We start from the raw sequence: 27,703 nt of genomic DNA on the forward strand, positions 1-27,703 counted from the left end.
TCGTTACTCTGCTTTCCAGTTTCAACTTGGGGTAGCTCCAAAGGTTTGGAGCAGACTGGCATGGTGGGTGAAAGTGGGGCTCTGCAGTCAAATTCTGTTAGGGTTGGCTATTAGGACCTCTTTTGCAAACCCATCCTTATTTCCAAGGGAAAATGTTTCCAGTGCCATTTATGAACTGGAGTTTAAACTTTTGTGAAGCTGTGGTCTGCCTGTGAAGGGCTGAAGGGCTGGGGTGGAAGGATAAATGAATTCATTTGGTGAAGAACTTGGAGGCCAAAGTGAATTTAAACCTCATCTAATAACAATAATAAAAATAACAGTAATTGGCTGGGTACAGTGGCTCACGCCTGTAATCCCAGCACTTTGGGAGGCTGAGGTGAGAGGATTGCCTGAGCCTGCTGGTTTGAGATCAGCCGGGGCAACTTGGAGAGACCTCATCTCTACAATAAATCAAAAATTAGCCAGGCATAGCGGTGCATGCCTGTAGTTCCAGCTACTTGGAAGGCTGAGGCAGAAGAATCGCCTGAGCCCAGCAGGTTAAGGCTAAGGTAGCCATGCCACTGCACTCCAGCCTGCCACTGCACTCCAGCCTGGGCAACAGAGTGAGACTCTGACTCAATAAATAAATAAATAAATAAATAAATAAATAAATAAATAAAATTATAGTAATTACAGCCTGCTAAGCTCATTGTTATCTCATGTCAGTCTCACAATTGTTGATGATTCTGTGAGGTCACTTCCCATCTGCATTTTATAGACAGGTAAACTGAGGCTAGAGAGGTTAAGCAGTCACATGGCTAGCAAATGGCAGAGGAAGGATTTGTCCCCAGGTAGTCTTCCTTCCCTATGCCATGTTATCTCCAAAGGGTGTCTTTGTGGAGTTTGAGCTGCTGAAGTGGAAACCTTGCTAGACTGAGTGACACAAGCAGTGAAAGCCATCTGTTCTGACATCCATGGCCGTCATGGGGGCAGTTGAACCATATTGAGTGGGCTCCTCAGTATACATCCTGGCAGTCTGCAGCCTGCTTGACAGCCTTTCCTCCCAATCGAGTGCAGACAGTGGATGTGTTCCGTGGTAACTTTTAGACACTGGGCCACAGCACTCATCTAATTTGCAGTCACCTCTAAACAGATGGACTGAGAGTTTTCAACTTGCTGCCAGATGAGTGGAGGCAAAGGAGATTACTGTTTAATCTCCAAGTTTCCACACAGATGCATCATCCAGAGAAACTGTACTGGTATATTCAGGTGAAAGGTATTGACACACAAGCTGTACTTTTTCTAGATGACTGTAGAAAGTGGAGCCAGAGGGATTGGAGGGAACCAGCCACAAGGTCTTGTGCTTTGCAGATTTCTTCCAAGAGGTCATAAAGTGACATTTATGACTTATTTTGTCCCAAATTTTTATATTTATACCAAAATGTTGACATGAGTTTCTTGGAACAGTGGTTCTTAGACTTGTGTGTGCATTAGAATCTTGTAGACAGCTTGTTAAAAATGCAAATACCTGATCTCCTCCCCAGGACATTCTGAGTCAGGAGATCTTGGCTAGAGCTCAGGTATCTATATTTTTAAAGCACCCTAGTGATGCCAGTACTAACTCCATTTAGAGAATCACTGACTTAGGAAGGTGGGGACAGTCAGGGTTGCTTGTCTTCTGTCATTGCCAGAACATCTCTCTGACTCCCACTGGGTTTGAAGCAGCCTGGCATGGTGGGTGAAAGTGGGGACTCTGCAGTCAAATTGGGTTGTTTTAGTGCCATCCCTGTCACCTACTGCTCTGAGACCTGGAGTGCGTTACTCTCCTTTTCTGAGCCTCTGTTTTCTCATCTGTAAATCGACCACTAATATTACCTTCCTTGGAGGTAAGGCAGTGCATGTAAAGTACTTGATGCTGGGCCTAGTAAGCACCTAATGAACGTTGGCTACAGTTATGATGAGTATCATCAGGCTGTAGTTTTACTTTACAACAGACTAAGGAAATATGCCCCCCTTTGGAGCCTGCAGATTCCAAAAAAGAGGCCCATGCATGAGGGAAAGACAGAGTAGCCCTGGTCCTTGAGAGAGCCTGGTTGATGCTTGAGTGCAGAAACAGCAGCAACTGAGGACATGCTGTACAGTGTTGAGGAGCAGGAATTGGTTCTTGGACTTTGTTTTACATGGATCATGTTAACTAGCTGCTGGGATTATAGCTCTGATTAATTTTTTTTAGTTTAGTTAATTCATCCTGGACCATCTCCCAGACAGGCCCAGTGACAGGTTGTGAATTCAGCTTATACATTTCTCATGTGTGTCTTCCATGTTGAAAAATAACTGAGAATTCATACTTGTCAAAGTCTGATGTCATGGCTTTCTCTGAGCAGTCAGTGTTGGAGCTTGTGCTCTTTCTCTGGTTGCTTGTGCAGATCTTGGGCTCTCTGGACACACCTGTTTGCTTTGGCAGACAGTATGCTTATCCACATGGATCCCTATTGTCATACGGGCTGCTGAAAGTGTAATGTGGCTCTCTGCTTAATTATATGCAGTTATGATGTGTGGCTTAAAACCACACTGATGATATGGCCACTAAAAAATTAGCTGGGCAAAGCCAATGGCAGGAAAAAAGTTCAAGATAGATTGTTACATGCAAAAAACAAAAGCATATTATAGGCTTCTACCTTGACCATTATCACTAGTGAACACAGCAGATAATGGAACATTAAGTATGATGTGATCCTATTTTGTTAAAAGATAAAAGTAGATGTATGTGTGTGTGTGTATGTGTCTAAGTATAACAGAACAGCTGAGCATTTACACACCAAAATGAGTACAGCTGGAGAGCGGTGCCTCCACGCTATCTGTGTGTATGTGTGCGCGCTTTTCTAGGCTTTTTACATTGGAGAGGAAAACAGACTTCTTGTATATTGACTTATTTTCAAGTTATTAGAAATGAAACTCTCTGATGGTACATTCCGCTTACTATCTCAAAGCCATTTTGCAATGAGTCATGGTATTAAAAAAAGTAAATGTATAGTTTCCTTCTTTCTGGGGAGCAGAATAAGCTGCCTGTGTGTGGGCCCCCTCAGACTCCAGGCAGTTGTAGGTTGACGGGAAAGCTCCTCTTCCCACATGTCAGTTCTCAGGTAGAAGAGAGGACAGCATTGTGAGCAACAGGGTGTCCGTTTAACTCTGATCATTCATCTCCCTCCCCAGCCATTAATTAGAGGTGTGTTCCCACCTTTGAAGATGTGTTCTGTCAGGGCCAGCCCTCCTCACTGTGCCTGCGTGTTTCGCAGCTGCAAATCAGTTCAGTCCTGGGCCAGCCACAGTGGCTTCCCAAACTTTCCCATGAAATCCAGTTTTATTGGCATTTTCCCCTTTGCTAAGAAAAGGGTTACTATAGGTGCCATCGGGAAAAAAATATGTCAGTCCACATAGGACTAGAATCAGAGGTGGTTTTGCCGAAGACGGTCTGCCAAAATTTTTAATACTGTGTACCGTGTACTCGTCATAACGGATTGACCATGGTCTTCACTCATCAACTCACTGTTTATGCATCGTTGCCCAAACTACCTTTTGAGATTATTTTTTAAAACATTGCCCAAGCTGTTTTCATATGCCCAAATTACCCAGACTGCATTTAAAGATTATTTTTATTGTAGGCACCAAGACTGGGCCAGCACGAAATAAGACCACCACAGATTTAAGTGTGGCTTGGCATGCCACTGTTATCAGGAGCAAGAGCTTCAGGGGAGAAAAATTGCCTCAGAAAGCCTGATTCCAAGCTTCTTGTGTCCTTGGGTGTTTCCCGGAAATGGCAAACTCAGAAATTGCCATGCACTCATCATTTTTTATTGCAAAATTCATTAAGCTGCCGTGCTATTATCATCCTATCTTGTCAAGATGATACATTGCAGACTTCATTGCAAAACTTTAACAAGAAGGAGAAAGCACACCTTTCTCCTGACCACAGCACGGGGAAGCCTCTGGGTATGTTGCTTTTGCTTTCCTGTTTTTGTATAAAGCCCTGTGTTTTTGCAGAACCTTCCTCTGTCTGGTAACTCCCTTTCTCCTTGTTGATTATGTGAAGAGTTCCCTCCTTTTGGCTCTGAGAGGCATCGTGAGCTGCTGTTAAAGGACAGTCCTCTTCTCTCTTCCTTTTTACCCTCTTGTCTTCAGCGGCATGTAGAGTTGGGATGTTAGCCTGTATTCTGACAGACTTCCATGCACGGTGGGAAACCTTCTCCTGAGCACCATTAGAGATCTGTGTTTCATATTCACCCTCTAGTTCTGTGTATTCAGTGAGCCAGACATGTTCAGGCCTGCCAAGACGTGTGAATTTGGCTCAGCTCTGCATGTGCTTTCCTGGCCGCGCCTCTGGGTTCTGTGATAAACAGAGATCTTGCCTCCCGTGTGTGATGGGGTTGCCATTAGAGTGGGTTGGAGTCACTTGGTAAATATGGAAAGTGAAGTAGCTTAGCTCCCAGATTTCCATGGCAACCCCCAGAACAAGTACAATATCACCAAAATTATTCTGCGGCTTTCCTTTTTTAGTTGCAGTGATTTGGTTGCAGACTCATGTTTTTCCACTCTTGATTTGTACAAAAAACAAAAACTCGGCCCGCTGTCATCAGTACTTTGGTTTCAAGGACATTAGTGCTGCCTCTGAAGCACCTGAGAAATTCAGTCACACAAAACTACCTCTTTCTGTTCCAGCAGAATACATTTTTGATTTGTGTGTTTTTCCTTTCTGCTTATTACTTATTTTATAACAATTTGTGGAGCTTCAGGACAAACAACCTGTGAGCGAGGCTCACGCTGACCTCACGGGCCACTCGAATGGATGCGTGGTGGCCGGACAGCATGTCCCTGCCCTTGAGTGGTTTGCATCCTTCAGGACCATGTCGACATTCCGCTGGTCACTCCGTGTAGAACGTATGTTCGCAAAGGCATTACCAATACTTGTTTACAATTGTTTGGGGATTTATTTTATTACATCACTTCCTTGTTTCTGCGCTGTTGTTTTCTGTGACTGATATAAAGAGAGATTCTTATTGACAAAACATGTTTGAGGCAGGCAAGCATTCTCTCTGACTTCAGTCAGTTTAGGAATATTCCTGAATTGGGGACCTGCTTTCTCTTCTTGTCATTTAAACGGTTCTCTGTGATTGTGTTGACTTGACTCATGTCTGGTCATGGTTTTTCTTTTGAAGCCCCCTAGCTTAAAATTTTTTTCCCTTCAGCAACGTAATTGCCATCAGTCCTTCTTATACCTTCTGATGAGGATACCAGAGCTGGATTGAATCATCAGTGACTCAGGGAAGACCAACTCCGTTATTTGAAGGATTTGGTTAATTTTTTTTCTTTTTTTAAAGTGTCTTAAGCTGCCTGTTCCTGTGTTTCTCTGTCAGGGGCAAGTATTCACTTGCCCCAGAACAAAAAAATTCTTCTGTTTGGGGTGACAATATTGAATCATTTGCTCTTTATTTCTCAATTCATTCCAAATGCTTTAGACTTTGTCTTGGTATCATTTGCCATATCCACTAAGACATTTGATTTTACTCTTTCTTTGGAATAATCCTTACCTTCCTACTCACTCTCAGAAAGATTGGCAGCATTCCAACTAAGATCTTCCACCTAGAAGTTCTCAGTCTCATTATCGGTAGTCTACAGATGAGACTTACCTACTAAAAACTGTAGTTGTTTGTAGTCAGGTAGTATCAGGTTTCTAGCTTCCCTTGTCATGTGGCCCAATGAGGGATACCAGTAGTGTTTGCCTCTTAGTATGCATATTTGGCTATTTTGGCTGTTAAGCTATGAAATCTTATGAAAAAATTTTAATACTCCCTTTCCTAATGGATAATAAGGGAGAAAAGGAATGTCCTGGTAATATTTTAGAAAGATTAATATACTTTAGCAAGATATTATTTTTAGTTTGTAGAATCACAGCCCTCTCATGGACAAGTAAATATAATCACAGGAGAAATATGAGCTATAGTTATACTCTTTATTTCCTAAGAATTCAGAGAATTATGTCATGCAAACCTGTTCCTTTAAGTTTCTCAAACTAGAGTTAATAAAACTAATTCTATCTTCTCCCATACGAAGCAAAAAATGTCTCTGGTTAAAGCCCAAAGAAGTGTCATCTTCATCTTCACGTTGCTTCTTATATGGTGGTCTTGGGTTGTTCATAGTTTTTTAGGAATCTTTATAGGAATAGTTTATGAAAAGAAAAATTTGACTTATACTGGTTCATACTGATAAATGGCATAACCATTCTCTCAGTGATTCCCCCTAGTTATGTAATGCCAGTGTTGTTTTTCTTCCTCTTAGCATATTCCCAACTACAGGCCCTGTTAGTCCTCCTACATCTTGGCTCAGGGTTTCTCTTTCTTTGTTGCTGTTTCTGTTTGAAACTTCTCTTAAAATATGAAGAGTTTTAAATTTCAACTTTGTAATCTACTTCTTTCAAAATCTACTTTGAGTTCAGGAATCTCCCAGTAGCCCCATAGGATTTTTTTTCTCTCCCATGGGGCTCTACCTAGGGCATTAAGGATTTAGAGGTTTGTCTATATTTAACATGAAGCTTACTCTAGCATCACTTCACAAGCATTTTTATTTTTACAGACATGACGAATGCAAAGGGAAAAGTATTTTTATGACACATTACCCCTTTATTGCCTAAAGAGACCTGAGTTCAAATGTTGGCCTTTAAAGTATCATCCCAGGGACTCCTGTTTGTCCTCTTAGGGATCTAGCATACCTCTGATTCATTTCAAAAAAGTCTGGTGAGAATTAACCAAGATAGGATATTTAAGTGAGTTAATTGCCAAAAACTTCCATTGCTTTCAGTATGTTGTCTCTGTAATGAATGGGGAACAGGAATGATGTTCCAGGTCTATAATATTTTGCTACAGTGATAGTATTTGTACCATGTCGCTAAATCATCCCCAAAATGCTTTTCAATGTATGGTTCCAAGTTTTTAAAGATAAGAAGAAACAGAAAGCTCTTTTTTTTTTTTTTTTTTTGAGCAGTACTCTGAAGTTTACGAAATACATTCCTGCATATGATCCTACTTGATCCTCATGACAGCTCCAAGAGCCATATAAGGCAGTTCTCCTTCTCCCCATTTAATAGATTCATCAACCAAGAATCTGAGATCAAGTGGAAATTGACTGAGGCCACATAGCCAATCATGGGTGGAGTCTTGAGGAGAACTCAGTATTCTCTCTCTGGACTTGGTGGTATTCTCTAAGCATCAGTATGACTGCTTAGACCATGGACTTGGTTTTTGTTTACATGCAGGCTTCTCTGTAGCCTATTACAGATCTATTTATCAAAGAATTAGCTTGAAGTTCAACATCAAATACATGGAACAACATAAAAGGGTGTGTCTGGGGCAGGAGTCAGGAATTTAGACTTGTCAAGTCAGGAGGAAGTTGGTGGCCAAATAGTAGATATTCTATGGTGAAGCACTGTATAATTGGAGGTAGGACATACCCTGATCAGTTAAGGCAATATTAGAGGCAGGAGTTTCAGAATAAAAGGTGTCATAGAAGCCAAGTGATAAGGTGAAGGCTGCTCTGTGACACATCTGATAGTACCATGGTAGGGCCACTCTTAGGAAAAATGCGGGCTTAAAGGGGAGGTATATACTTTAAGATGAGAGAGTTTTTTGCTCTAGAGTTTGAAGTCACCTATTCTCCCTTAACTCTTCCTTTCTACTTTTAGTTCTTATCCTTTTCTGTGTCCTTCCTTCAGCTTCAGCGGGATCAGGGATCTCAGTACGATCTTGTTGTTAGTACATTTTCGTGTGTATCAGAACAGACCATCCTTTTGTAATTATATTAATGTGGGGCTTGTGACTTTTTTTCCCCACAGAGGAACAAAGGAACAGCATCATCAACTCCAGTTTGGAATCTGTCTCATCAAATCCAAACAGCATCCTTAATTCCAGCAGCAGCTTACAACCCACCATGAATTCCAGTGACCCAGATCTGGATGTGGTCAAACCTACCCGACCTAACTCACTGTAAGTATGATGTCCCAATGCCCATCACACAAGGGCTTTGGTCAGCCATTCTGTCCAGAACTTGCTCTCTGGCTTCATCTGACTTTGAGCTATTGTTCTACAAACATTATTTAAACCTTCTCCCTAAACTTGGAGCTTGGCTAGTTTGTTGTGGGTTTTTTAAGCATCATCATCTCAAAGGGAAGTCATTATTCTTAACATACTGCTTCTTATTCTTGGTGATCTTTGATTTATCATCCTGCTGAGATGGTTTTGGTGATAGCTATGCTGGCTGCTGGGCATGAAAAGCAATTTCTTTTAGTTTTACAAACACCCAGGGACTGCAGTCGTTCAGTAGATCAGTAGCCAAGTCTGTTTCACTCCTCATGTTGTCTCAGTTTCCTTTCCCCAACTGTGCTGGGATGTTCAATGCTACCTTCATGTCCATTTCCTTAAAGAAGAGCCCCCAGTTGCCCTCTGTGTCTTTACATCTTCAAACCTTAACATGACTGGGATCGCTTACCAAACACTAGAAAAAAGAAGAACCCTTCTTGCTTTGCATTTAGGCATTGTGCACCCATAGTCAAGACAGTCTGTCTTGGGAGTTGTTGTCTAATCCCCCACAGAAACTAGATCTCCTCTGCTAGCACCAGAAAGTTCTCCCTTGTGGTTTCATCCCACACTGCTTAGCATGCTTCTTCAGACCACCCCATAAATCTTGTCAAGTAGAGCCTTTGCAGAAAGAATGTGAGGCCACGACCAGAACAGTTGACTCTCAGGCTACAATTACATAAGACACAAGAAAAACAGAGTTGACTCTGCTTTTCTCTAGTGAAAATAGTCTTAGGTTCAGCCACAGACCGTCTTCAGGGCAGTTGTTTCACTTAGTGAGACACCAGCATGAGGGTGAGATACTGAGATGTCAGCAACATCTTCCTGCTCCTCTGCGTGCTGTGGTTGCATGATCACACCCTGCTATTCAATCTCTTTAAGATATTTACAGATCTGCAAAATGGGTGCAATAGTTTTTGCCTTAGAAGACACTAAGGAATAGTATACTAAGGGATATTAAATGCTTGTGAGGAAAATGACTCCAAAATGCACCTAAGAGGTACTTATAATGAAACTATAACTACAGTGTGGGAATAAATCCTAAACTGAGAAAATTATCTCGTCTTTTAGTTGCTGGCAGCTTTAAATTGTACCAACATTCAGGAAGTTAATTATTTGCCTGTTGTTTGGTAGATAGTGTTGTTTGTTCACTAAGAACTGGACCTGTGCCTCAAAATATCAGAATAACTGAGTGTCTTCTGCTTATAAGCAGTGTGTCTCCACTGGTGCTCCATGGCTAGGCTGGCCTGTGGGGCCTCCCGCCTTGAGGTGCAGCTTTCTCAGGCTCTTCTATACCTGCTTTCTTAGATTTTAAGGAGATCTTATTTTCCTTTTTTCCTCCAGCTGGTTTAAATCTCTGTCCCTAGCAGTTGCTGAAGTTATTTCTTGCTCAACATGAGCAAGGTTGAATTTCTAGCCCCGGATGCTTCACATCCCCTGACTTGAGCCAAACAGGGGTCTTTAATCTTTCTTTCCAGCTACTGGTAGCTGTGGGCCCCTGAGTCACTGCTGAGTACAGTGTGTACAAAGATGTTGCTTTAGCAGCTGAGTAGAAGTGGGGTGGGGATTGTTTTTTAAACAGGTCCTGGAAGATGAGGCTTAGGGTTTTTTATTCTTCAGCTGTCTAGATGTGATTTGTTTTTCATAACATACTGGGAATCATTCTACTTCATGCCATGCAGGGAGGCTGTTCCCTGCCTCGTGCGGATTTGAAGGTCTTTCCCAGGGAAGGAAGGGTGCTGCCAGGAACAGTTCTACTTAATTGTCTCTGGAGGAGGATTGAAAGTAGTCGTGTGGGTGTGTTTCCAACAAGACTGCTGTTCTTCCAGGCCAGCTGAGTCTCTTACTGATACCTGTGAGTCTTGAAGTCACAGCCAATACCACCACTGATACCAGCAGCAGCTGCGGCCCTGACAAGAGCCACGCCAAAGCCCTGTAATCTCTGCAGACAAGCTTGCTGCTATTGCTCAACCTGAGCAGTGAGATGATGTTCCTGGTTCCTGCCTCCCCAGTATTTTCTGCCTGGGGTGGAAGTTGGTCAGTCTTGGCAAATAGAAGCCATGGTACTTCCCTGAGTAAAGGAATTCTGGGAGTCTGTCAGCACAGAGACATGCCACAGTGCTCAGGCTCAATTACAAGCAACTGAGACTACATGGGGCTCCACCTTGGTTCTGAACTTTTTTCTTCCCACCATCACTCAATGTAGCAGACGCAAATGAAAAACATGAGCAGGGGGTGGGAGGACTGCCATGAGTTTGACTATTAACTCGGCATAAGGTAGGAAACCAGTCACTAGAAAATTATTTGTTTGATGTATTTCACTCATTTTTTCACTATTTATATAATGACTGGGATGATCATTATGACCATGTAGAAATCATAGTGAAAGAAATGTTTGTTATTCATGATAAAATGACATTTGCTGTATCACTGGTGTATCTTCCCTAATTCTCCAAGGAGATGAGGGCCCTCTTATTTACATGAGCAGAATGCTTAATTGAGCATCAAAATTACAGATGCCACTATTCTACTTATACCAGGGCAAGACAGCTGGATTGAAATCTTTGGCAGGTTCTCCACTAGACTTCTGAAGTAGTCTTCTCTCCTGAAGATCAGAGGACAGTTGGTAAACCAGGACCAAAGCTCACTGTGTCTGAAATTGTCAGCAAGTCTGACTGAACCTATTTTGTACCCAGATCCATTCTAAGCTCCCTAGGGCAAACCAGAAAAAGAGGATTCCCATCTTCCCCAATTTACTGTCTAGCTAAGAAGGAAAGACAGTGACATATGGCAATGTTAAATGGAACTTTTATGTCTTAAGTATGCTTTTTTGAGTTGGAGTCTCACTCTGTCGTCCAGGCTGGAGTGTAATGGCATGCTCACGGCCACCCCAGCAGCGACCTGCTGGGCTCCAGTGATCCTTCTGTCTCAGCCTTCCAAGTAGCCGGAACTATAGGCACCTGCTACCGCACCTGGCTAACTTTTTATTAACTGTAGAGCTGAGGGCTCGCCAAGTTGCCCAGGCTGGTCTCAAACCCGCGGGCTCGGACAATCCACTCACGTCAGCCTCCCAAAGTGCTGGGATTACAGGCCGAGTCACCAAGCCTGGTCTTAAGTATATTTTGGGTTCAGCAACTCTTAGCTGAATATCTGGTGAGCACACACACCAGGTCAGAGTATTGGGAAAGGTGGGGAGGGAGTGTGAGGTGTGTGTTAGGAAATACTTAGATGAATGAATGAAGAGCATTCCAGTTTAGAGGGGTGAAGGAAGCAGAGATGATCCAGGATGCTCCACATTATATGTCATCAGGAAAATGCAATCTAAAGCAACTATAAGATACCACTACACGTCTATGAGAATGGCCAGCATCCCAGAACACTGAGAATACCAAATGTTGATGAGGGTGTGGAGCAAAAGGATCTCTGACTTATTTCTGCTGGTAATGCAAAATGGTATGGCCATTTTTGAAGACAATTTGGTGGTTACTTATAAAACTAAACATATTTTTACCATACAGTTCAGTAGTCATGTTCTTTGCTATTTACCCAGATGAGTTGAAAGGTATGTCCATACAAAATCCTGCACATGGATTTTTAATTTAGTATTATTCATAATTTCCAAGACTTGGGAAGCAACCCAGATGTCCATCAGTAGGCATGAATGGATAAAAAAAATTGTGGTACAACCAGACAAAGGAATATTATTCACTGATAAAAGGAAATGAACTATTTAGCCATGAAAAGACATGGAAGATCCAAACCGTAGGTTGCATATTGCTAAGTGAGAGAAGCCAGTCTGAAAAGACTGCAAATACCATATGATACCAACTATATGTGTTTCTGGAAAATGCAAATTTATGGAGTCAGTAAAAAGATCAGTTGTTGCCAGGGACTCAGAGGGAGAGGAGGAAAGATGAATAGTTGGAGCACAGGGCATTTTTAGGGTAGTGAGACTGTTCTGCATGATACTGTAATGGTTGATACACAGAGCACTATGCATTTGTCAAAACCCATAAAGCACAAAAAGTGAATACTAGTGTAAACTATGGTCTTCAATTAATAATATTGATATTGATATTGGTTCATGAGTTGTAACAAACATACCACACTTATGCAAGATGTTAATATGAGGAAACTTGAGGGTGGGGTTCAAGGGAGTATATGAAAACTCTTATTTTGTGTAATTTTTCTGTAAATCTAAAACTGCTCTAAAAGTAAAATTTATTAATATATTTTTTACAGTCCAGATTTCCAGCTTCTTTTGAAAAGTTAGAAGATGTGGCTACACTAAGCCCCATGTGTTACTTGGTAGCAGATTGCTCTCCAATCCCTATCTTCTCACAGCTGGCCTGCTTTACTCTTTTATATCTTCTCCCTGTAGGTGTGTAGTAGCTTGTAAATGATTATAGAATCTTTGTAATCTCTTCTGTTAAGAGTTGGAGACTTTGATTGTGGGGCTGCCCTTTACCCTTTGACTTACTTTGGCCAATAGAATGTGGTAAAAGTGACAGCATGTGACTTCCAAGCTCAGGCTACAATGACTCGCAGCAGCTTCTCTCATCCTTTTGAACCAGCCACCATATAAAGAAGCCAATGTAGCCTCCTTAAAGATGAAAGACCACTAGAGAGATGCCCAGCTGTCTCAGCCAAACTCGGTACCTGGGCTTCCAATCAGTTGGATGCAGCCATGTGAGTTAGTTCAGGCAAGACCAACAGAAAAGCTGCCCAATTAACCCATAGATTCATGACAAATATTATATTATGATTTTTTCAAGCTACTGAGTTTAGGGGGTTTATTTTGCCACATTAGTTAACTGAAACAAGGCCTATGAGTTTGTGTCCTCCGAGTCATGGGCGTCTGCCTTGGGGTGGAGCTGAGCTGCCTGAGTGAGGTAGAAAAGTCTGCAAGTTTCTCACTGTAGCATAGTGCAACATGGAGACTAGCCTCTCAATTTTCAGAATCTTCTTGGAAAGAAAATGACTCATAACCGAGATTCTAAGAAATTAAGAAATAAAATTTATAGCTAATGACTGAAACAAACAAGAAAGATGGCTCAAACATTGGAATAGAAAGCAGGAAACCTATTTTTGAGTCCTGGCACCATCAATGGACTGGCTGATGATGCCAGTCCTTGGCCTTGAACATGTTCCCCACTCTCTGTGGTGGAAGAAATGGGGCTTATCTACCTCCAAGAATTAAGATTGTTTAATGGGTGCTTATAAAGGACTGCAGAAATAAAAGTCACTTTCTCCTTCCACAATGACCCGCAGAGTTGGCCTCACACCAACTGCTTTCTGGGAGATAGTGATTTTAAAGGGGAAGTAAACAAATGCTGAGAAAGAAGTCAGGGGACGTCCCACCAGGGACATAACAGTGCTGCAGTAATTCCCCCAAATTAGTAACCACTAGGTGAATGTTTGCTTCGGGCTGCAAGGGATTATTAAAATGGAAAGAAGGCTGGATGGCCCGGATGATTACAACCATGAGGGAACCCAACCTTGGAATTCGCTCTGTGTAAGTGGTCCCCACCCCTGAAAAATAACTAACTGCTCAGTAGCCTCATAAATAAAACTAATTTTTCTTGTCCTTCCGTCTTAACACACACATACATGCATTTCCAAGTTATTTCTGGTGACCTAAAATATGAGTACATGCCAAATGCTTGCAGATTGTGCCAGAGTCAACCTTCCTCTCCCGTCTTAGTGGCCAGAGAACAGTCCCTGGAATCCACAGGATAAACAAGGCCTGTGTCCAGGCAGAGTTGTTTCTCTGAAACATTGCTGGCTCCTTCTGAGTTTGATTCAGCTGCTCTCTGATGAAATTTGGGGAAGACTTGACTTGAGAAATACCACTAAAATTGTACTTATCTTCTGCTTATTTGATCTACATTCATCCCAAATATCGATTGAACTCTGACTACAGGCCAGGCATTGTTCTGAGTGTTAAAGGTACAGTGATTAAAAATGAAAAACAACAACAGAGTTTCTGCTTTCATAGATTTTATATTCTAGTGGAGATGGGGGATAAATCAGTGTCTAACACAATATGTCACATGCTGGAAGTCCCATGGAGAAAACTAATGCAGAGTACAGAAGATAGAAATTTGGCAGGAAAGAAGGCAAGTTACTTTAGCTCTCTCCACTTCAATTTTCTCATCTTTAAAATAGGGTGACCATACCCTCCTTAGAAAGGTCGTGTGAAGATTGAGGTCATCCTTTGTGATCTCATTTACATGTTTTAGTACTATGAATAACAATTATTAATATTAATTATTAATATCTTTGTGACCGGCTACCTCCACACTCTATCCTTTCTCTCTATTCCTTCGACCATGGTATGTATTTTTCCTATGCAGAGAAATGTCACCTTACCACCAGATTCCTACTTTGAATCTGAGACTGGAGTTATATTTCAGTGGAGTCTTTGAGATATCAGTGAAGAGAAGAAATTTCTACTGTAGAAGCCAGGTGCTGCTCCACCTTAAACCAAGACCAGCTGGAGTAGACACGCCTGTTCTTGGAAGATTTGGAAACCTCCAAATCCCACGGGGTACCTGATGAGTTGTGTGCATAGCTGTTATTTATTGAGACAAAATGAATCACAAAATGAATAATTTACATTAGACAAGTGATAATTAATGGCATATTTTTTTAAAAGTAATTGTATCATCCCAATGCTATTTTATGCCAAAGAGTTACACCCAAACAAGCAGCTATGATTTTACTAGAATTGTCTTATTTGTCATTCTTTGGAATGCAGGGATTAGAAAGAGGAAGTTTTCCTCTGTGGTTGGACCAGCTTTCTGTGGAGGATTATCTTCCCTTTTAGATTGAGATTCTGTTTCTCAGCCACTTCCAAGAAGTGGTCTCTTCACTCTGTTTAACCTGAAAATTTGGTGACATTCCCCACCTTGGTAAATAATCTGAAGGCAAAATCATTTTCATTTTTTTTTTCCCCCGAGTTGGAGTATCACTCCATCGCCCAGACTGGAGTGCAGTGGCACACACACGGTCACCCCAGCGTCGACCTGCTGGGCTCCAGCAATCCTTCCGCCTCAGCCTTCTGAGTTACCGGAACTATAGGCGCATGCTACCACGCCCGTCTAGTTTTTGATTTATTGTAGAAATGAGGTCTCGCCAAGTTGCCCAGGCTGGTCTTGAACCCGCAGTCTCAGGCAATCCACTTGCCTTGGCCTCCCAAAGTACTGGGATTACAGGCTGAGCCGCTGAGCCCAGCCCAAAATTATTTTCAAGAGGAAACATTTGCCTTTTCTTGCTCCTTACAATACCTGTGGTAATTCCAGCTTACTCATTCATTGTTTCTTGAACATACTAGATCCCCTCTGTCACCTTAGGCTCTGGGGCTATGGAGGCCACAGCTCCTCCACATAACCTGGTCATGTTCCCTTGGCATTTTCAGAGTTTATCTTTGGTTTTCTCTTCTGAGTGGCTTAGTGTCCACAGTCCCCTTTTCCTGGGCGAGGTCTCATCTGCCAGGAACCCAACTGGATCCACTTCAGTTGGTTGAAGTAGAGATTCCTGTCTGGTAACCAGTCTGATTTTTATTGGATCGATGTGTTTGCTTATCAGTGGTTCTTCATTTTTTAAAAAATATGAAACTTGCTTGAGCCCTTACACTTCATGACCCAGCAGGATTTCCTTCCCAAGCACCAACAATCTATCTGTCAGTAGCACTTGGATCTCTCTGCCTGTCAGCAGAGGGGGTGTGGGAGTTGGTGAGGGTGGGACACATACAAAAGCCTAGCCACATCCCTGTTTTCCAGCAGAGTGGATATCACAAATGAAAAGATGTTTTCTCTCTCACGTATCATATTGTTTTTTTCTTTCTCCCTATAGGTCTATATTTTTTCTATCGACTTATTAATCTTACTTTATAATCTAAACAGTTCCCAAAATTTGCCCTGACATACAGTACATGCTTAAAGCCTTGGGGTTTAATTGAAGGTATGAATGAGTGAATTTGATTCTGAATTTAGCTGTCCTCAAGTGCCTTATGGCTCTGTATTTTATATGTGTGAGTAGGTGTTAGGCATTTTAAATCTCCAAGTTTTGGTGGAATCTTTAGGGAAGGAAATAAGCTTAAGATTTTGCATGGCTTTTCAGCAGTGCTAGGCCGGTAAGAGGGCTTTGAAGGAACTCTGAAGTATTATTTTTCTTATTTAGGGTTAGATTTGGAATTGTTTCTACCTCTGTGTATTTAATCTGGGGATCTTCTCGGTAGATTCAGATTCTAAATTGGGTAAATTAAAATTACATTAGAGTTCAAGTACTGCTTTTTAAACCTTTTTTTAGCCAGTCTAGAAAGCAGATGCTTACTATGCTAGGAAAGCATCCTTGTTGGAAACAGCCATAGGATCTTGTTTTAACCCCTTCTCTACATTAAGGGCCTAGAAAGCCATGCAGAGTCTACAGTGAGCTTCATTTAGTCTCTGTTACACTGACAGAGTCTTAGCTCAGTGCAGTAGTTCTCAGGGTATGGCCCTGGGATCAGCATCATTGGCATCACTTGGGAGTTTGTTAGATATACAGAGTCTCATGCCCCACCAAGACCTACTGGAGCAGCAACTCTGAAAGAAGAACCCAGCAATCCGTGTTTCACCAGATCCTACAGGTGATTCTGATACATGCTAAAGTCTAAGAAGTATAGTGCATAGGGTGTTAGACTGATGAACTTCCACCAGAATAAGGTCAGATTTACCTCACTGTAAAGCTGTCAGGGCCAAGCCTGTGTCATCACCATCCCTTTCTGCTGATCCGTGTGGTGATAACAGTAGTAGGGCTTAACAGAGCTCTGCCCCTGGCCTTTGAGATCAGTCACAGCTTAGGCAGCTGGAAAAGGATGGTTTTGCTTTTTAGAGGAACCCAGTTAGCTCACCCATGCTGCACTTTCGGACACCCCAAGCTGGCCTAACTGGCTGCTTTGCAAATGTACACCTATTGGTCACAAATCAAGGGTAGGTGGGTATATCAGTTAACAAAACTAATACATATTTTTATTGAGTGTCTACTCTGTGTCACATGAAAGATCAAGACACTGGTATTGATAAGAACACAGTGCCCAGGGCATGTGATACTAAAAGTGATGGATCAGCATCAAAATAGACAGAGGACTTGAGACTTCTAATCAGGTTGTCCTAAGCTGGTGCAGGAAAGGGGTGGCCAAAGGCAAGAGCTGAGTTGGACAGAATTCAACAGACTCTTGATGAGAGGACTTCTGAGCCTTTGATATGTGTATAGTGAGTCTCCCAAAGGGCATGTGTTATGTTGCATTTCCTAGACGTATTTGACCACAGAGCAGGCTATCTACAGCACTTCTCTTAAGTCCTTCAAACAGGATTCCATGGTATAGGAAACACTGTTCTAAATCAGCACTCTACTTTTGAGGGGGAAAAAAATGTATTTCTCATAATGGGAAATATATTCTCATATTGTGGCAGAGATCCTCTCAGAGAACAGAGATTTAGTTTATATATAAATGTATTGCCACAAATCTGAAGGCTGAAATGGGTTATATCTTGTGCAGAGCTTTAGTAAGCTTTAGAATCTGGTGCAGGAAAAAGCCTGTGTGGTCTGATTGTGGACCTACCAGGGTCAAGCCTCAGCTCTACCATTTCCTAACTGTATAAACTTAGAAAGGTATTTCCCTCTCTGAGCTAAGCCTCTTCTTAGCTTCTGAGAGATATGTTATAAGATAATGCCTTCCTAACACTTAGTAAATGGCTGGTTCAAAGTAAGCAGTCAATAGCAATCAGTTGATACTGTTATTTTTATTGATTGTTTACTTATTATTTTGGTTTTATTAATATTTATCTATAATGTAATAATATAATATAATTGCATTATATTGTTACATTATAATTAAATTATATATAATATATAATTGTATTATATTAAATTAATATATTGGATTATAATGTAAGAATATAATATATTTACTTATAATATTGTTATTAATACTTATTTTTATTACTATTATTATCCTTTGCTCTAGACTGCCTCCCCACCAATGAACAAATCCCTAGTGTTGATTTCTTTCAATGAAGGCAATAGATGGACCCTCAATGTTTATTTTTGTTTATTTGTTTGATACTGATAAAACACAGAGTAACCCAGATTTAAAACATTGAGATAATAGTTTTGTAAATGAATCAAAAGACTGCAAATTGAGTCAATTACAAATAATAAGCTATACTGAAATCAGTAGAAGCACCCCTCTTCCAAGACAGGCCTTGAGCTGTTTGCACCAAGTTGGCAGGCTTCAGTGTTGATTCTCAGAGCCTTGGTCAAGCCACCTACCCTATTGTTTCTCCATTGGGTGGAGCCAATTGGAACTGCACTAATTAGAAACTAATTGCATTCTGGAGTTCTCACTGGGGAATAATTTAGCCTTAGGAATTCCTCCTCAGCCTATGACGCTGTGTTAATTTGATTGTCATTATGGCAAAAAAGAAAATAGTTTCTAAAAAAAAATTATCCTGAAATTTGGCATCTTAGTCATTCACTGCATTTGTTCTATCAGATTCTCTTCCAGTGTCTATCAACTTCCTTCATGAGGAGGCAATGGAGTTCTCACCAAGACATTGCTTCAAGCGTTCTTTAAAAAATTATTTACAAATTGAAGACAACTGGTAATTGGGCTAGTCCCTGACTATTGTCAAAAATGCCCAGAAAAAGGATAAAGTAGCTGCTTTAAGGTCTGCCCTATTATCTTTTGTTGCCTTTTGCAGGAGAAGTTTAGTAAGGAGTAACTTTTGGCACAGAGTTGAGAAGAAACCAAGATGATGCTGTCAACAAAGAAAGACAAAGATGTACATCCAAGGATGATGTGTTAGGATCCTAAGAAGTAACTTTGGCACAGTCAAAATAGTGTAACTCAAGGATAGTTTATTTACAGAGAGGTTGGTGCACGAGAATTACAGGAGATAGCACAGTAAGCCAGGGCTAGTAGCTGCTGACCAGTCACCACCCTTAGCTGAAGGAATATGAGTAGAAAGTGGTACCAAAACCCAGAAGGGGAGAGAGTTGGTGGTTCGAAAGGAACAATGACCCTTTGCTGAGGGACACAGCCAGATGGAGGCAACCTCTTAGAAATGAAATAAATGCCTTGGCCCTCTCCTTCCTGTTGGTCTCCTGCCAGACCTCCCCACTGGTGAACCCAATGATGAAATCCATGCTGGTTAGCTTCCAGAGATGACAGCAAGATGGTGAATGTGTCTGGAGAGGCACATGATGCTTTCCAGCCAGGTGTCTATTCTGATGCTGTTTTTAAAAGCCAAAGAGTGGAAACAGTGGGACTAACCATCCACAAAGGACTGCCTAAGTAAACTGGAGAGGACATTACCATCCAGTGCAGCAGAGGAGTGAAGTAGTTCTGTATGTGTTGGTCTAGCACAACCTTCAAAGGCACATTAAGGAGCAAAAGGAGGTGCCAGACAGGATGCAGTTGTGACTCTCAGTCCAGGCTGCATGTTAGCATCATCAGGGAAATCTAGAATCAAAAATATCAATACCAAGTCCCCTTCCCTGGAGCCTCAGAGTTAACTGATCTGGGCTAGTCTGAATTTTGGTATGTTTCTTAAGCCTCCCAAGTGACTTCGATATGCAACTAGATTAGAAAACCATTTGTGTACATTATATGATACTACTTATATAAGAATCCAGGGGTGTAGACACCCAGGTGTGTATACATGTCTATAATATTTCTGGGAAGATACAGGGGGTTGTTTCTGAAGGAAGCAGGAGAATGGTCTGTGGTAGAAGGAACACTCACTGTTCATGTCACCTTTCGTAGTATTAGAATTTTTACATATATTTGCATCGATTGTTTAGCTTCAAAACTCAATTAAAAATAGGTTTGCTAGCTTTGAAATCACAGTTTATTAATTCACTTTCCTAAATCTATGGAGCATGTCTTTTTGAGAAAGAATTCTTTTTTTTTTTTTTTTTTTGAGTTGGAGTCTCACTCTGTTGCCCAGACTGGAGTGCAGTGGTCGCTCCCGGCCACCGCAGCCTCGACCTGCTAGGCTCCGGCGATCCTTCCACCTCAGTCTTCCGAGTAGCCGGAATTACAGGCATGCGCTACCACACCCAGCTGATTTTTTGATTTATTGTAGAGATGAGGTCTCGCTGCCCAGGTGGGTCTCGAACCCGTAGGCTCAGGCAATCCACTCACCTCAGCCTCCCAAAGGCGCGGGATTACAGGCTGAGCCACCGAGCCCGGCGAATTCTTTTTTTAACCTTAAAAAAATTGTTTAAACATTAATAGCTGGGGATCTGAGTGAGATACTATTTGATTGAAGAATAAGGCCTCGGATGGGAAGGATTGTTTTTGTTTTTAATGACAGTGAAATTAAGTCATTGAATCATTCCTTCAGTAGCCACATGACTCCTCCTCTTCTGGCTGGCTTGTCCAGGGTCCCAGTCAGTTTAGCAAACAGTAGCTTTTGGCACAGCAGAGGAAGTCTGTAATGAAGCTAGTAGAGCTCTCTCTCAGGGAGCTAAGTAGAATGGATCTGGGCAGACCCCAGCCTCTGGTCTATTTCAAATTTCTTATTAAAATTGGGAGGCTCTAACTTAAGAAACCAGAAAGTTGATTTTAACATTGAGCAGTTACTCATGAGCTCCTGCCCCAAGCCCCCAACCAACATTGTGAAATTTAAGCGTTCAATTATCTTGAGTTATATATAGTTCTTTCTCCTGATCTTCATCTGTCATTCTCCATCTGCTATCTACCCAATTTCCTTTGAAAGCTCCATTTTAAAGCAGAATATATAATGGAAAACCTTAACTCCTGACCTTTATGGAGATATACTAGAGTTACTCAATAATAATTAGCAGTTGCCCTGGTAACCTCAGACTCACTGCTTAAATCACCTGTGTTCATCACCATCCCCTGCCTTCAAGAGAGTAAGATCACCTGCTTTGTGCTAATGAAAAAAAGGACATCTTAGTAATTTTATAATCCTTTTTGGCTTCTATTGTAAGAGTAGAAGTGATACAGTTTGTGATTAGACACTCTGAAAAGAGGGTTTTGTGTTTTGTTTTTTAGTGACTAATGCAGTGAGATAAAATAGAAATTTTATTTATTTAGTGAGATAAAATAGCAAATTGGAGAGCCCTGTTCAGTCTATTTGGCTTACCACTGTACCCAAAGCCTTAGGAAATTTAAATAGGTGAAACTCGCAGACTAGAATTTAAGGAGCACTGGGGGTAGAATAGGAGAATAGAATTGGCAAGTCTGTCATCACATCAGACATCACTGGAATACAGAAGATTAAAGCTCCCTAACTCCAACACTTTGACTTGAACAATACTTCTAAAAGGTCAACAAATCCAAAGCTGAAGCTCGAGAGAGATTTCATATCTTCAAATGAATTTGGCTTCCACTCTGTCTCAAGGGAAGCCTGCCTCCTTCTGTGACATCTGGACATTGTGTCTGTGGCACAGACCTCATGGTAGGAGTTCCATGCTCCCTCTGGAGGAGAAACAGACACTCCCCCCCCCACACACCCTCTTTCCCATTTTTCTCTTGATTCTTTGTGTGAAAGTGGAATTAGAGGAAATATGTCCTTAGTCATCCCGTGGCAGCACTTACAATGTGCAGTTGTCACAGTAGAAATAAACTGGCAGGGGGTCAGGAATTAAGAAGTGGAGTCATGGGAATCCGGGGCATGCTAATCCAGCAGAGACAAGACCCACATGTTAGTGATGGACATGGCTGATGAACTCAGCCTAGACAGCAGTTAGAGTTCACATATTCCGAGAAAAGACTATAAGCATTCCGTTATTAGCAAGCAGACATCCACCAGTTGCCCTTGCTGTCCTCTCTACCTTTCAGTCTCAGTGGAACACAGACTGATTTTCATCTTTCCATTTGGATGTGGCCCCACCCGTTGAATACTTGCTGCCTCACTGCGTTCTGGAGCACTTACTACCATCAGCATCCAGAACCAACCTGGGCTGACACGGTCCCTTCCCGTTAGCAGACACTTAACTGAATACCAATGATCGAGATGCTATTCCAGGTACTCTGAAAGGGACTAAAATGCACCCTCCCCCTCACTGCCCAGATGGGGGAGATTAGATCTACCTCCATCACAGGGGAGCGCCAGTATGAGACAGATTTTAAGTGGTAAATGGCTTGGCCATTCACTTAAAAATATTTACGGCAGGATTTCCAGTAATCTCTCTAGGTCATTTTCTACATCTGTTCTGAAGTTTATATTTTCTTTGCCTGCCTGGGTCCAATTGCTGTGAGTTGAGGAGGAGGAATTCCAGTTTTGTGACCCAACTTTTTCTCCTTTTCGCCAGGAGATTTCCTGCCTCTCAGATTCTGCTGATTGTCAAGCACTAGGCTTAGAAAAGAAAAGATGGTGCAATGTCTCAAATATTTTTCTTCCCACTGAAATGTCTATGGCCCCAATGTTTTAGATGCCAAAAAACTTAATTTGAACGGTAAGAATGACCTAGAGAAGAAAAAATATCAAAAGGAATGAAAGGATGGAATCTGATCATTTGCATGTGTTGCATTTTGAAGTGTCCCCCCACCACCCAAGAGATTTTTCTCATGAGGACATATTTGTACTTTTCTTCTCCCAAACAACTGTACTAGTATTTGTAGTGGCAAAAATCTATAACAATTTCTTATATAAAGCCCTAAATCAGCTGCACTCAGAGGCTCATGCTTGTACTTTGGGAGGTAAAAATGAGAGGATTGCCTGAGCCCAGGAGTTTGAGACCAGCCTGGACAACTCGACAAGCCCTTGTGTCTACAATAAATTAAAAAAAAAAATCCAGACGTTGTGGCACATGCATGTAGTTCCACCTACTTGGAAAACTGAAGGGGAAGGATTGCCTGAGCCCAGGAGGTTGGTATTGTGGTAGGCATGAGAGTGCCACTGCACTCCAGCCTGCATAACAGAGTTAGACTCTGACTCAAACAAACAAATAAAATAACACTCTACTCAAATATTTTGCTAAAATAAAATTTAACCAGGAAACAATAAGTAAGGAGAGACTATGCCTTTTCATGGGTCAGGGATATTTTACTATTCAATTTTTATGTAATACCCAAATCTCTGTATATGGTTGAGGGCTCTTTTTTCTGGTTCTTTATCCATAAGAAAATTCTAAATTAAATATCTTCTTCCTTACAAGCCAGTTATTAAGTTCTGCCTTTAATTTCAGCATGAATCAATTAGATCATATGCCCATAAGCAAGCGCCCTGGTTCATCATTACAAAGAAAGAAACTCTTCTTGCTTTATTTTTTTATTGCATACATGGCTGGTTTTTCAGGCTCCTCTTCCACTTCCAAAAGTTTATTCTTTCCAATTGTATACCAGTTCCAGTGGCAATACAAAGGGAGGCTTAATAAGACCTGAGCTGAGTTGCTATTTTGAATACAGCTAGCTCTGAATTGGAGCATAGAGAGCTCTGTCAGCCATAACCTGGATACTCCTGTGGAAGCTCATTTGGAGCCAGATTTCCACCTTATTCATCATTTTGAGTTCACCTCATACAAGTGAGTTCACAGTGTAGCCCACTGGACTTGGCACACCTTGGGAATAATTAGGTCTCTGTGCAAAAATGTTTGACGGAAACCAAAGACCCTCATCTAGAATCTGAATATACAATTAGAGTACTGGACCCCAACACAGGAGACCAATATGATTTCAGGCAGAAGCCTGTTTGTATGCTGCCACAGCCTTCTGCATAGTTTCACTCCAGAGTCAGGGAGAAGTACAAGAATTTGGAGAAAACACCATCTTTGCTCAGCTGAGCTGACTTGTATGTTTTGTCACCTGCGGAGATGGCCCCTTTTCTCTGGAGAGGATATATGACCCTTCCAGGATGCGGGGGTCCAGCCTCTGCAGAGAGATTTAGGGGGTCTCTGGGAGGAGATTTAGGGGGTCTCTGTGGTGGCGTCGGTGATTATTTTGAAGAAATAAAGAGAAAGAGATGGGGGGAGGGGGAGGAAGAAAGAGACTGGACTCTGTCTAGTGTAGAAGCCGTTTAATGGGACAAACGGTAATCCTTTTACCCAAATTTTCACAGGTTAAATCACAAGACTTTTATGTGAACACAAAGCCAGGTGGATGAGGGGTGTCCCCCACTCACCAGATATTTTCTCAGGCATGAGAAAGGACAATCCCAATTAAATCACAAGACATTTACATGAGCACAAAGCCAGGTGGATGAGGGGCATCCCCCACCCACCAGGTGTTTTCTCAAGCATAAGAAAGGACGATCCCAAAATTATCTCATTGTTCCTCATGCTTGGTTAATATTCCTCAAAAGCAGTACTACAATTCTAACATCATAATATTTTAATAATCAATAACTTTTAAAACTTATGTATACACAACATCTAATGACTAACTTAAATCCTAATTTCTTTCTATTTTATACTAATTTTACCTACACTATAAAAACTCTTAATTATAGCCCAAACCAGTTTCTAAAGAATGTGGCCCAGTCAAAAGATCATGCTGGGCTGTTTTTAGGAACAACTGATTACAATCTCTTAACAAAATGGCTATTCTAAAATCCTATTATCTATTTTAACTTTTATAAAAGTTTTAAATTTCAAATTCTAATATATAAAGCTGATCATCAGCAATAAAGCTTCTAAAAATAAAGCCCAAACATAAACTGTAAGTTGTACTAAGGCCAAAACCACAATAGTAGAAAATGGGAACAATTAAATTTCTAAAGTTAGCTGTATTTTTATTAAACCTCAAAATATCATGTTTGAACATGCTTAAGCTAGCATAATTCACTGATGTAGCATAACCTATTCTACAATACTTTCTATAAATAAAATAAATTCAATTTCTATGATAAGTAAAAAAACCCTACACTAACTGTAGCTAAAACCGGTTTAAAAGAATACAGCCCAGTCCAAAGTACACATTGGGCCCTTAGGAATGTAGCCCAGCCCAAAGTTTGTGCTGGGCCATTTCTGGTAACTCTAGATAATCATCTATACCATCTAAAGCTGAAGACAACTCTCCATATATATATATATACTAATTCTACAAATATACTTTTAATTCTTATTAAAAAGCTTATATTATATATAAGGCTCCTGAATGCGACCCGAGTTTGAACTGTAATTGATTGAAAGGCCAAAACCACAGTCTGTGAAAAATGGAAACAATGGGTCCCTAGAGTTAGCCATGCATGTCGTACTCTCGAAGTTTCAAGCTTAGATCATCAAAGTCCCTGCTAGTGAGACGTGCCAAAAAGCAAAAAAGGAAAGAGGGAATGGGCCATCAGCTCCTGAACTCATCCTAGTGGTCTCAGGGTCCACAGCCTGCCTGGATCCCTAACGCTCAGGCGGGCCTCCACAGCTGGCTCCCAACACCAGGACTGCTTTTTTTATACATCACTTCATAACTGGCTTGGCTCCACACTGTAGCTGTGAAACTGGAGGGTGTGTCTATGAAAAGCTGGAGTAGAATCAGGACTCCTAAGGGCCCTGCTCTGGTTTTGCTGAGTGAAATGTACAGGTTGAGATTTTTGAAGATTGCGTGGAGAAGAGGGAGGAGAGATGAGGGAGTTGTCAGGGAGGGACTTTGAGGGAACAGAAATATCTAAAAGGAAGTTTTATGGAATTTCTCATATGGGGTGTGCAATATAAATCTTCTTCCATGTCACTTCATGAGATCTTCAGTAAAAATCAGTTCCTTATTATTCAGTCTTTCACTGTATTAAGAGCTTAATCTTTGGGTACACATGTACTGTAATTAAATTCATATCCCAATTGTATTAGTTGTTTTATAGTGAATACTTACAAGGTTTGACAATTAAATTCACGAACTTGTTTTGGGAAAGTGCTACGATACCTTATTACTGAATATCACTACAATCACCTTTGACGTACTCCCCTTGGGAAGCTATGCACCAATGCCAACACCTAATCCACCCGTCAAAGCAATTTTGGAACTTTTTTTCTGGAATGGTCATCTGAGCTGTCATCATTATTACCCTTGATGTCCTGAATGTCATCAAAATATCTTCCTTTCAATATTTCTTTTGTCTTTGGGTAAAGAAAAAAGTAATTGGGGGCCAGATCAGGTGAATAGGAAGGGTGTTCCAATACAGTTATTTGTTTACTGGCTAGAAACTCCCTCGCAGACAGTACTGTGTGAACTGGTACATTGTGGTGATACAAGAGCTCCTTTGGGACTATTTTTGCACACACCTTTCTCATGCCAAGATTTTCAGTTAAGATTTTCTTAACTGTTTGTCTATTGATGTTTATCTGCTCTGCTGTGCTTCTCACAGTCCTCCAACTATTTTGATGCACAATTTGGTGAGTTTTTGCAATGCTTTCATCAGTCCTGCTCGTTACTGGCCATCCTGGCCTCTCTTCATCAGTGATGTCTTCCCTCTCCTCAGAAAAACGTGTAATTCACTTGTATACTGCTATTTTCTTCTTGGCATTATCCCCATAAACTTGGACTAGCATGTCCCTGATTTCACTTCCACTCTTGCCAAGTTTAACAAGAAATTTAATGTTTGTTCATTGTTCTAATTCAGGCTCTGACATGGTTGTGATGGCACACAAAAACATGCAACAACAATAATGAACGCCACTCAGCAAGACACTGCCATACATTGACACAAACACCCCTGTGAGACACTGATATTACAAGGTTAGGAAATCTTACTGAGTTGTTTGTACAGTGCTGTCAACATAACTGCATGGCGACAAGTTCACAAACTTAATTGTTAGAGTATGTACGCGACCTCTGTAAGCCTTGTCTGTTCAATAACAATAATAATAGTATCTACCTCATAGGATTGCTGTGCAGATTAAATGAAATAGTTCATGTAAAGTGCTTAGCATGACTTCTAGCTCATAATCAGTGTTCAGTAAAAGTTACCAGCCATAATTATGGTCATAGTTGCTCTTTTAACAATAACTGCAGACTTGAATGTGCTTGGACGGTTATATCGAGGTGGTGAGTCCTGCTTCATGGTGGGTACAGGGTGAGAAGGGGAGGCTGCCCTCCAAGATCCAGTCATATCTGAGCTAAAGAAAAACACAGGGCCCTCCCAAAACTCATCTAGCCCAATCCCAGATACATACCTGGCAGTGAGCACAGACGATCTCTGATTAGCCAGAAGAGCCTACAGCTTCATCAGGTCTCTTCTGACTCCTGCTTCCTCACAGCTTTGGCTTGCCATGACCCCCTGAGGCCCCAGTGCTAACTTGTAGCTTCACTCTCCTTCGAATTTTTTCATCATCTAGTGTTCTAGTCCTGTTGGACACCCTCAGCTTAAGGGGACTGAGGGAGTGCGGGAAGGAAATCCACGGCAGGAAACTTGAAGAAGGTACTCAGATTTGTTGTGGTACAGACAGAGCAAGAGTTATATGGGGGAGCCACTTGGAGGAAGGTAGGGACTGGAATGGAAGAGAATAGTTCTTTGCCTCCATGTGACCACCATTCAACTACGTACTGTGTTGGCCTCTCAACATCTAATTGCTGCCTTTTGATGTTCCCAGCTGGCTCGTTCTTCTCACTGTGCCATGCATGCATCTCTTTTTCTCCCTCATGGCTCCTGCTCCCT

General features: G+C 41.4%; 1 protein-coding gene across 1 annotated transcript in view; it reads left to right on the forward strand.

The window, feature by feature from the left end:
* The window catches only part of ARHGAP26 (Rho GTPase activating protein 26), a 198,339-nt gene that overhangs the window by 118,568 nt on the left and 52,068 nt on the right, over positions 1-27,703 (forward strand). The window contains exon 11 of the mRNA XM_021708767.1: positions 7,862-8,012. Coding sequence (XP_021564442.1) covers positions 7,862-8,012 — 151 coding nt within the window. The remainder of the gene's footprint in view (positions 1-7,861; positions 8,013-27,703) is intronic.

The sequence above is a fragment of the Carlito syrichta genome, unplaced genomic scaffold (genome assembly GCF_000164805.1).
Source record: "Carlito syrichta isolate Samal-C Ts95f unplaced genomic scaffold, Tarsius_syrichta-2.0.1 Scaffold147091, whole genome shotgun sequence".
Taxonomy (NCBI): Eukaryota; Metazoa; Chordata; class Mammalia; order Primates; family Tarsiidae; genus Carlito; species Carlito syrichta.